Here is a 12,268-nt window from a genome sequence, read left to right as displayed (position 1 = left end):
AGGCTGCAACAAATCTAGGGTGTTTTTTTTTTTTTTGGTGTTTTAATTCTTGACACTCTATTTATTTTATTTTAGTTATTATTTTATTGTAATTCTTAATATGTTTTAAGGGCAGCTCTAATAGGTAGGTAATAGTAATTTACTAAATGTAGTGGCAGCTGTTTAAATAGGTCGATATTTTTTTGTTGTGCATTTTATTGGTGTTTCGTTAGTGACGAAAATATAAAAAAAAAAATTGAAAGTGAGCAGAAATGAAACTATTGAGTGGGAAGTTTTAAAACTTGTCCATAGTGCGACACCATTTTAACTCGGAAATTGAACAGTGTGAACTTGTGGCGATAGATGGCAGTAATGTGCAAAAAGAAGAGGGGGAAACCTGGCTGATGATGCAGGCACGTGTATGGTTTGGCACACTCCGCAGTCCCGGGCGGGTGCTGGGACAAGTGAGTTGCGAGCCGCGTTTCGGGCACGTCGCACCCCGAATTCGCTGAGAAGAAAATAACCGTTGGCGGCTGTTGTGATCATGGCCGTGATGGTGTGTGGCTGTGGATTTCTGCGAGGACTGCAGTCGCAAAAATGCACACTGGGTGTGTGCCGCCGACATTATGTGAAGAGAAACTGTAAGTTATAAATTTACAATTTTATATTGCTCGTGCCAAGTCTATTTCCCTGGAAGACATCAGACTCAGGTGGGACTTTGAACAAGGAACAGTTTCTAAATTTACGAAGCTGTTTAACGAAATACACAAAATATTGCCTCGCAGAATGTATTTAAAATTTCGGCGGAAATTTTGGTGTTTAACCAAAGAAAATCTTTACTGTGGACCTGCTGGCAGTAACTTCCTCGTTAGACTTTAGAAACATTTTTCGTGGCAAGTGATTACGCCTTTAGCATGCTTAAAAATTCGCTTACCAAAGAATTACTAATCAATAATTTTTGTGTTGTTAATAAGTTGGGTAACCCACATAAGCAAAATTTTGTGATTACTAAACAAAAAACTTTAGTACATGGTTAGGTAGAGAATTTTTGAGGGACTTTAATATCTTTGTTAATCTTAAATATAATTTTTTTAAGATATTAAATTGTAAACACATTCATTTTAAAAATAATGTATTTAATATATTTAGGTTGTTAGGCTAGAGCTGTCCACCTTTTTAAATATTGTAATATTTATCTTAATTTGCTATATATATTTTTAATGTGCTTTTTTTTATGTAATTTTATTAATGCATGCCAATCATTATGTTAATGACATTATGGCATTTTTGGTAGCAGACATTTGTCATGGAGCAATATTGATGTAACTTGGTTGTGAGTTAGCTGGATAATAAATCTGCACATTTTTCAACAGAATTTATTGAGTTAGTGTTATTTTCATTTTCAGTCGTTCCACACAGTTCTCTTGTTTTAGTATTTGTAAAATCGTAGAATGATTTAAAACCGTCGCTCAGGAGTCGGGAATGTTTTGTTTGTGTTTGATGGGGCGTGCAATTAGTGCATGACTCGCTGGGTTTGGCAACCCCTGACAGAGTGAAGAAATTGTGCTCGTCTGCAGGTCAAATTCTGGTTTGACAAACAGGTGGAGGTCACAATGATGAACCAACATAATGAGTCATAATAAATCATTATTTAATAAGTAGTGAGGGCAGGGTCTGCAACAATACATGTTGGTGACATTTATTCCAAAATGGGAATGCAGCTGTGGGAAGAGGGTCTCTGTTAACACAGAATGTTTGGTTGAGAACGTAGAGGAGCACTCACTAATTGCTATGTGCAGTATTTATGGAGCTGTTGCTGCTGCTGCTGGAGGTATTGCAAGTGTTTAGATTCCCAAGCCAATTATTCTGTATGTGAGAATGCATCTGCAAAGCGGCAAGAGGCACTAGTAGAAAAAAAAAATCAGCACTGAATAAAAAGAAAGGAAGAGAAAGCAAACTAAATTAAACGAGCCAGAAAGTTGCTAAAAAGAAAATACTATTGCAGGCTAAAGAAAAAATACAGAATCTTGAAAAATAATATTTAAATATAAATAAAATTTAAAGTAAATTCTTTGATATGGGATTTTTATATGGCCTAAAGTAAGTTTTATTTGGCTTAGCTGAGTCTGAGACTGATACTTGAGGTATGAAGAAATAAATGAACAATTCAACTGCCTCTGAAACTGTATTGGACCACTGTTTAAGAGTAAAACTATTTTACTATGTCCTGGTTATTTGCAGCAGTAACACAAATGTTTCATTATTTTCCAAACTGTTTTAAGCTTTTAGTTTGTGTAGTAGGTCTATTTGTTAAATTTTTTATTTTATATAACATTTGTGCATCATTAATTGCTTATTATTACTGTGCTATAAAAAAAGAAGAAAAAGTCCTGAAACGTCCAAAATGGTTAGCAGATTGTACTAAAAGTTCCTGAAATTGGTTTACCAGATATTTGTAGACACCCTGTGGTAAATCTCGTTGAGTTCGTTAAAGGAAAAACTTAGACCAAGGTAATAGAAATAAGAAAGGCTTGATGAAAAACTGAAAAATCACTATAACTCTCTCAATATAAAGATTTTTTTTTATTTTTTTTTGTTTTTTCAAAGTTATGTGCATCATATGGGTAGTACCAAGAATGTTTGTTTGAAATTTTATTTGGTAACACTAACCATTAGCTAAAGAGATGGAAAAAAAGTACAGGTTGAAGGACAAAAAAAGTCATAACCCTTAGTAGACACAGAATCAAATTTATTCAAAGTTGTTTAATCCTTCTAAATATAAGGTCAAACTATTGCCAAAAACAATTTTTGATATGATAAACACTTACTGCTAAGAGCAACCAAAATGTCAAAATTTTCAGTACTCCCTTAATATACACACAAGGAGCACAGCTGTCGTGTCTATCCTGGTCCCTAGGCCCGCTGTTGCTCATAGCCGTCTGGTCCGGGCATGAGTGTAAAAAAGTGTTTGAGTGGTGCTTCGAGTGGTGAGCGCACCAGAGCGTGGCGGCTGGTGTGATAAATGACAGTGCAATCTGACCCGGACCGCGTACTGTCTCCCACGCATTTCGTGCATCCCCCTCCCCTGCTTCCCGCTAGCCTTGCGCCGGTGCGTGGGAGTCAATTGTAGCTCGTCTCTCATCCGCGACGGACGCGTCTGAGCGCTGCTCCGCATTTCATCGCTAGCGACTCGGGAATGGTTCGCCATTTAGCAGCCAGTGCCTTAACGACATAGACCGAATGAGGGACCTACATAGACCAAACTAAATGGCGTCTCAAGCGGCCGACAGCTCGAGGGGTTGCTGTTGTCCTGGCCCCCTGTTGTAAGCCACAAGGTGAGGACCCGTTCACTCCCTGAGTTTTAGGCTGGCCGACGCTCTCGTCACGACAGGGAATCACTCACAACAGGGGTCAGAGAGCCAGGTGTCGTCATTATATATATATATATATATATATATATATATATATATATATATATATATATATATATATATATATATATATATATAATGGAAGTTTTCACTTAGTGACACAGCACAGAAAACTATGTATCTACCTGCGCCACACATGGTCATGTCATTCTTATTGAGAATATTTTAAAAATTATATGAAAACTAGCTGCAATACCCGGCGTTGCCCGGGCTGAACACAGGGTGAAGGGGACCTTTTTCAAAAATCAGATGTAGTAAGTAATTGTCTTCTTAATTTGAATGTCAAGTGTGAAAATTAATTTGTATCACTTTCAGATCCCGACATACGTTGTTCTGCCAGTTTATAGTTATTTACCTGGTATGTATGTAATTTAGACTTTAAAAAGCAATATAGAAAAAAGCTGAAAAATAAGAGATTACTAATATTGAAAAGATTCCATTATCTAGCTAATGCTCGGCCTGCATTGCAATGCCTCATTCAGTTTTGTTTTGTAATATGTTTGAAGTAGTTCCACATATACAAATCATCTATCCATCTCTCTATATATATTTATCTCTATCTACATCTATATACATCTATGTATCTCTCTATCTCTATTTATCTCTTTATATCTACATATATACTTCCCACTATCTCTATATCTTCTATATATGTCTCTATATAGCTCTATACATCTATAGGTATATCTCTTTATCTAACCCATTTCATTCTCTAAACCTCACTCTATCTCAACTTATCTCTCCGTCTCTATCTCACTATATATACAGGATGTATCAAAATTCATGTTAGAACGCTTGAGGGTAGAAAGCTCTTATTATTTGCAACCATTTTTGCCAATAAACAAGTTGCCGGAAACTCGTAGTTTAGCCCTTGTAGCCCCAAAAAGTCAGCGTAGGCAGCTAGTTGGGCTTTGTGCGAGACAGACGATGCTGTGGTAAATTACGTGTTGACGATGCCGGGCAGCGCTCGAGAGGACGGTACGATTTCGAATGCTGACCCCCGCCCCTTTTTACTTCCTTTGGTGGTGCCCTCACATCTTTTCTTCCGTTCGTGCCGTGCCATAGCACTGCGCAGCGTGACATCGCAGAGTCGCAGTGTGTTTTGATATCACTGGTGGTCTGTCGTTGACTGTTCTGTCGTACAAGCAAACTCGTGGTGTCATTTCTTTCACTGTGGTTCTGAAAAGGGCGGCGTTTTAGTGGAGCTCAATGGAGTACACGTTTAGTGAGTACGCGGACATGCTGCTTGTTTATGGGGAAGCTAGACAAAATGGACGAGCCGCCCGTCGTCTGTACGAAGAACGATATCCGGGTTGTAGGATTCCAGCTCACACCATGTTTGCAAGACTTACTCAGCGAATGCGTGATACTGGTACATGTGCCGTCACAAGACCAAATGCTGGTGCTCCACGCAGGGTTCGTACTCCCAGTTTTGAAGAAGATGTACTTCAGAGATTTGAGGAGAGTCCGGATACAAGCACAAGGTCAAAGGTTCCAATATGGACGCTGACAAAATGGCTGTTTTGCAAGTTCTTAATGAGCAACTCTTGTACCCGTACCACCTTCAAAAAGTGCAACACATGGGTCCGGCAGACTATCCTCTTCGCATGACCTTTTCTCGTTGGTACATTCGAAGAGTATTGAGGAACCCCGAGTTAGCGGTTTTATTCAGCGATGAAGCCAAGTTCACTCAAGACGCTATTCTCATTTCGCACAACAGTCATGCTTACACAGCGAATCATTGAAGCGTTCGAAATCATAAGGTCGACTCCACACATGCTCCAGCATATCCGTGAAACGCGCATATCCGCATGCAACGTGTGTTACAGCTCGCCAGGAACGTTTTTCAGTTAATGTGTGGGCCGGTATTGTTGGCGGCGTCTTCATCGGGCCTTTTTTTCTTCCGCCACGACTTAACGGTGCCGGATACCTCCACTTCCTTCAGAACGAACTACCAGGTCTTCTTGAAGAGGTTCCATTGCATGTCCGACGTGTGATGTGGTACCAACATGACGGGGCACTACCGAATTTTTCCCTGCAAGTGCGAGAGTATTTAAACCAAACATTTCCAAACCGATGGATTGGACGAGCGGGCCCTGTCGCATGGCCGCCAAGTTCACCGGACCTAACCCCGTTAGATTTCCTTCTGTGGGGTTACGTAAAAGGGCTTATCTACGCTACGCCAGTAGAAACGGTAGAAGAGCTTACACAGCGAATCATTGAAGCGTTCGAAATCATAAGGTCGACTCCACACATGCTCCAGCATATCCGTGAAAACATGATTCGCCGTTGCCACCTCTGTGTCGCTCAAGGTGGGTGTGTTATGAGCCGTTGCTTTAGGCTGTCACGTTGTTAAAACGTATGCAACAATTTCAATGTTGTGAAACAAAGCCGAAGCTGTGATTGATTTCAGAGTGAAATTAAAATCTGTGCCACGATTAAAAAGGTTATTTTTCTACTCGAACGCCCACACATCCACAACTTAACACTCTACAACGGGTTGCCTACGCTGACTTTTTCTGGGGCTACAGGGGCTTAACTACACGTTTCCGGCAACATGTTGATTGGCAAAAATGGTTGCAAATAATAAGAGCTTTCTACCCTCGAGCGTTGTAACATGAATTTTGATACATCTTGTATATGTATCACTCTATCTCTGTCTCTTTTATATTTAAATAAATTGTGTCATGCGTGCGCACTTATACAACAAAAACAGACGAAGTGCCGCTATATAAAATGAAATAAACACATTTTTTGACACGATTCGTGCTCCAACTATTGAAAAATAGTTATACCGTCTCAGTAACCTTCACGGGCATGCGCATAACAAATCACCAAAATTTCATCGCAATCGGATGAATGGTATAGGAACGCATACGGCACAAACAAACGAAAATTAGACATGACAAACGCCTCAAACGATGGTGTGTTTAAAATTCAAGGCTACTCTATCTATTGATGAAGTTAAGAACAAAACTGTTATTGGCACCTTTATTTTGCTAGACGCTGTGAGCTCCACTAAACGAACTGGTTTTACCAAGGAGAAAAATATTAATTTGCCAGACCTTACTATGTGTATGATCGTGTGTCAGACATAGAGAAATGACACTCACTCACTATTTGTATGTCTATGACCTATGATTTTTTCTGTTATAAAATGAAATTATCACTTTTTCACTCCCTTAGGGATGGAATTTCATATTAATATGGGGTCTATGTGTTAATCCAGGTTATAAGCTAGCTGTAGGCCAAATTTCATTCAAATCCATTAAGTAGTTTTTACTTGAAAGAGTAACAAATATCCATCCATCCATACTTACAAACTTTCGTGTTTATAATATATAATATTATATGAAAATGCTGGTTGTATTGAATAGAAAACATATGAAATATTTTGAATGCAAGAAATATGCAAACATTTTCAATTGATCCATTTGGGATATTTTGAACCTTAGAATGTGCTTTATATTTGAAGTTTCCAGAATATTTAAAAATCAATTATCTTTGAAATATACCTGTGCCTGTTTGCCAAGCCAAAAGGGATTATTTTACCAACAGTGCAGGACTTGCGTTCAGACGAGTTCAAATCCCTATCCATTTATCCATCCTGATAATGGTTTTCCAATATCAGTTTTGGTCAATGCTTGGATGGTTCTATTCAATAAGCCATGGCTGATACCTTCCCTAATTTTCTTGACTTGTATAAAGTTAATCCATCTCTAATGACCTCTTTTTTTTTTGCGCTATAAAAACCAAAATTATATATATATATATATATATATATATATATATTTTTTTTTTTTTTTTTTGAGATAGTGCAAGTACAGTAGTGTCTTTATTTACTGAGCAATGATAATGTGTCAACCTTGGACAAGCCTCATCTCGGATAACATGGACAGAATAAGAACATTGTCTTGGTTTTCAGTTGCCCCAGGTGTGATGTTTTTTCCAGCTGTTCTTTGGTGTGGATTCTTTCACATAATCCATGTTTTGTCCAGCCAGTAAATGGCATCTTTGAGTTTAATTTTCTTTAGGATTTCGACAACAGTTAGAAAATTTTCTAGGTCCTGAAGCAAATGTTTCCACTGTTCTTTACCGGTAATGGCATTTTAGGTCGGCTCAGATAATACGGATTCTCAGTTAATCGAATAAGGTTAATTGAGACTAGGTACTACATGTTTTGTGCAAAATAATTTGTGTCCCTTAATATTTTTTTTCCAAAATTTCACTGTACGCATTCGTGCGCACCCAAGCAAGTTTTGGTTTACCTAATCATCTCAAAAAAGTCAGGAATGATGAGGGAATTTAACCTCTGATTTTTAATTAATGCATTGCTGGGGGATTTTCTTTATGTAAATGAGATTAACCTTGTTTCAATTCATTAAAAATATTGTCAGCATGTCAGTTTTGAGATGCGTGTGGTGTTCACTGCGATATAAGTGGATGTCCTTGTAGCACAAGAATGCGTTTATTATAATGTTCCAGTGCAACCGGTTATTGCGGTGGTGTCCCTCCCCGGATTGCAACAACGCAATCAAGGTGCAACACGTGGAAGCGCGGCCGGTGACGTGTAAATGCTCGCATACGTTTTGTTTTGCGTGCGGCGAGAACTGGCACGATCCCGTCAAGTGCCAGCTGCTGCGGAAGTGGATCAAGAAGTGCGACGATGACTCTGAGACGGCTAATTGGATTGCGGCCAACACAAAGGTGCGTGTGGGGTTTGTACGTCCTTAAAAGTCCATGATTTGCGACTATATATTTGAGGCCTTTAAGGGTTGCACCTACCTGGACACATATACTGTATTCAGGGCTTCTTAAAAAAAAAAAACCACACAATTTAATAACTGCTGAAGATTTCAGTGTTTTGTCTGTTTACAAAAAGCATTTTAGGTAATGCTAAGGGTGGAATAGTAGTTCTCATTCCGTCTTTAGTTTTTAAACTTTATTTTCAGAAGAGTATGGCATGAAACCCCTGGTACAGATTCTTGAAAGCACTCGAGGGACTTGCATTACATTTTTATCTTCATTTCTTAGCCATGTAATGTTGTGGTTACCATTCAAATCTCATAGTTGTACCATGTGCGACGATAAGACTGCACACCAGTCCACAGCCTTGCGCTTGGAGGCAGTACCGCACTAGAAGCACTAGTGAGCGTTACACATATCATCTTGCCTCACTAACACAGATACATCTGTGACATAGGAGGCACTTTAAATTTTTTTTTTTTACTTTGGTCCTTGAAAGGTAGTTATTTTCCATGGACACACACCAGATCTTTTCACCGATAGTTTTTTTTTTTTTAATTAAGTCACATTTTAAGGACATCATCATGTTATAGGAATGTCTGGTATGTAAATAGAATTCATTTCAAACATTAATTTGACATTTATGTTTGATTAAATTTTATTAAATTTTTTTTGGTTTGTTTGAGATGTCTTGTGATGCAGTCAATTAATTTACTCTCTTTTTATTATTTTTGTATTGTATAGTGTGTAGAATAATTCAAATAAATCTCAATACTGATTCATTATGTTTTTTTACACTGTATGTAGAACAATCTTGCAAATTCAGCTAACCATTGTTATTTTAGATGTGGTAAACACCCGAGAAAGATTCTAAATATCCTCTGTTCACATTTTTTGCTACATATGACAGCACACAATTAGTCTGCAGTTAGTGTTTATGGTAGAAATATATTTTTTTTGCCCTAACAAAAAAATAAATTCTGTTTGCCAAATTAAAGCAGGAGTTACTCAAATTTTGAGATAACTTCCAATGTTTAGAAGTTACGATCACCATAATTATTAATTATTCATCTGCATATATTTACCGTTTAAATTAGGGGTGGGCCGGTTGAATCAAACTGAATCCCGAGTATTAAAAGATTTGAAGAAAATATTGAATTAAATGTAGTAAATTAAAAACTTTGTACTTTTTCTGTTACAGTTTCTCAAAATATTCTACTTTTGACATGTATGTATTAAGTAAATAAAATTACAATGCAGACCATGTACTGATCTGGAAAACTTAGTTCATTAAACAAGTATTGTTGTTTAGGTTGCCATATTTAGGGACCCCAAAATATGGTGAAGTGTAAAATTTTTAGAAAATGACGAAATTCTGTTTTAAAGTTTTTCACAAAAATTTTCAATACTTTTTGGAAACACAAAGTTTGGCTTGAAAAAAAGCTATTTAAATTTTTGCGAGTTGATTGATCCCATTCCTGAAAAGTCACGTGGCAGGTAATGTATATACAGGAAACAGATTTAAAAAACAAATGATTTGTATACATCTTGAACATGTTACTTTATTCCATTACAGTGCCCATTAATTTTATTTTTGAACACCGCAAATGTGTTACGTTGCTCTTTGTGCTATTTTTATGACAGAAAGTTATATGTCTTGTATTTTCATTTCTTTGGTTTTTTTTTGTGTAAAAGCGGAATGACTTTGTTTACAGGAGAAAATACTATGACTTTAATATTTATACCTTGTTTTACCTAACTTTATTAGATTACTAGTTGCGACACAAAAATTTTGTTCTTCAAATTGAGAAAAATTTTGTCTTCCGGTATACGTCCGAACAAATACGAAAATAATACTGTTTTAACTTTCTTCTCATTTGTTTACACTTAATATTTTAGAAATTTTATAGGTTAGGCCAAGAAATAATTGATAATAGTATGTATAGACATGTTACAATGTGTTTAACATAAGTTTAGCCCCATGCCTTTGTTTTCATTTACTTTAGTTAGTATTATAACAATTAGAAATGTACATGCTGTTTAGGTTCTGCCCTAATTATGATAAATGGTAAAGAGTTGGTTTACTGCTTTATTTACCTAGTAACTACCATGCCTCTTAATGATTCAACCATAAGTTATTTTTAGTAGACTTTATGAAAGTTTTAAAGATAATTTTTTAAAGATAATTTTATATATATATATATATATATATATATACACACACACACACACACACACACACACATATATATATATATATATATATATATACACACACACACTGAAACCCAAAGCTGTTATTTATGAAATACAAACAAACAGCAATTCTGAAGAAAAGCCTTTGTGTCCGGGGAGGGGGGGTGGAATCCTGAAAATGTTTTTTTCTGACTTTTCAGTCATGTTTTCCAATGATTCTGTAAGACGGCATTGTGATACTTCAAGTAGTTTATAATTCGGTCAAATGGTTAAGTTAGGCATGAATAGGTGATATTGTGAAATGGTTTGGTTGATGTAGGTTAGGTACATTGAAAATACTGTAAAAACTTTAGGAATTAGTTACTAATTTAAAATGTAGCCAATCTCCTCACCAACCAGCAAGTGCTATGATGTCAGTTAACATGTTTTTATTTCTTGTACATTATTTAATTTTTAACCATTGAGACCTAGATTCGGATTCTAGGGGTGGATTCAAGGCACTATTTGAGATTCGGATTCAAGAAAATTGGGAGTCTACCCATCATTAATTAAAATATAAACTGAAATGAAGTATCGGAAAATATGAGCTAGAAATGGGTTAAAAGATATTATGTCACACTAGTTTCACAGTGTGAAACTTTAAGCGTGTCTGCTTAAAGTAATATATAAATGCCCTACTATGAGAGAGTTATTTTTTTAGTGAGAGTATTTTGTTTCTTTCCCAGGAATGCCCGAAGTGTAACGTCACCATAGAAAAGGACGGGGGCTGCAACCACATGGTATGCAAGAACCAGAACTGCAAGGCAGACTTCTGCTGGGTGTGCCTAGGCTCGTGGGAGCCCCACGGCTCGTCGTGGTACAACTGCAACCGGTACGACGAGGAGGAGGCGAAGGCGGCACGCAACGCTCAGGAACGCTCTCGCTCCGCGCTGCAGCGGTATCTGTTCTACTGCAATCGCTACATGAACCACATGCAGTCCCTCAAGTTTGAGCACAAGCTGTATGCCTCCGTCAAGGAGAAGATGGAAGAGATGCAGCAGCATAACATGTCTTGGATAGAGGTGCATTTGCTAAAAACAGCTATTTATCTGTGTTGTGTTATTAATGGGGACATTAGGTTTACAGAGATGATTAAAGAGTCAACAACTTGGCATTATTAGTTTTATATAAATAAAGATTGTTCAACAAGTAGTTTCAATTGAATATGAAGACCAAATTAATCTCGAATATGAATAGCAAATTCAAATAGTAAGAATGAGAGTTAGAATCCCACCAAAAGTATTTTTCACATCACGTAACAAATACATAGGGAAAAAAAAGTATGGCCAGCTGGCACCGGCAAGTGACGTGATTTTCTGGGCTAGCATTCAGCTGGAGGAGGGGAAAGTTAAAAAATAAACATGCTTAAGTTTGTGTGTGTGCGTTTTCCCTCCCTTCCTGTATGTTGTAATTGTTGTGAACTGGAACTGTACACAATTTCCACGTGTGTATTTCGACAGGTACAGTAGAACCCCGATTTAACGAAGTGCTATGGTTACCGAAAATGTTTACTCTAAATCAATGTTTCGTTAAATCCGATGTTCCGATTTTCAATGACCCCCGCACTCATAATCGCGTCCCTACCGTTTCCATATCGTAGACAGGGTCGACGCTGATATCTTGTGCTGCCGTGCTATCTCAGACTTCGTCAACTTTACATCTTCAACGTCTTTTAATCTCGCTCGTACGGCCCCCGGTTCGTACGTACACCTCGGTCGTACATACAGATTTTCAGAAACCGTGAAAAATGAGGCATAAAATAAAAGTTTAAAAATATGTAAAGTGTAAGAAATACGTTAAAGTGTATTAAAATACAGTCGCAACCTGCAGCGTTTATAACAAATACGAGCTACATACACATTGCGTCACAGTAAAAA

General features: G+C 37.2%; 1 protein-coding gene across 1 annotated transcript in view; it reads left to right on the top strand.

Moving 5' to 3' along the window:
• LOC134535270 (E3 ubiquitin-protein ligase ariadne-1) overlaps positions 1–12,268 on the top strand; it is a 52,425-nt gene that overhangs the window by 18,596 nt on the left and 21,561 nt on the right. The window contains exons 5-6 of the mRNA XM_063374345.1: positions 7,896–8,117; positions 11,078–11,413. Coding sequence (XP_063230415.1) covers positions 7,896–8,117; positions 11,078–11,413 — 558 coding nt within the window. The remainder of the gene's footprint in view (positions 1–7,895; positions 8,118–11,077; positions 11,414–12,268) is intronic.

Source organism: Bacillus rossius, chromosome 1, assembly GCF_032445375.1.
Source record: "Bacillus rossius redtenbacheri isolate Brsri chromosome 1, Brsri_v3, whole genome shotgun sequence".
Taxonomy (NCBI): Eukaryota; Metazoa; Arthropoda; class Insecta; order Phasmatodea; family Bacillidae; genus Bacillus; species Bacillus rossius.
This window is presented reverse-complemented; position numbering and strand designations above follow the sequence as displayed.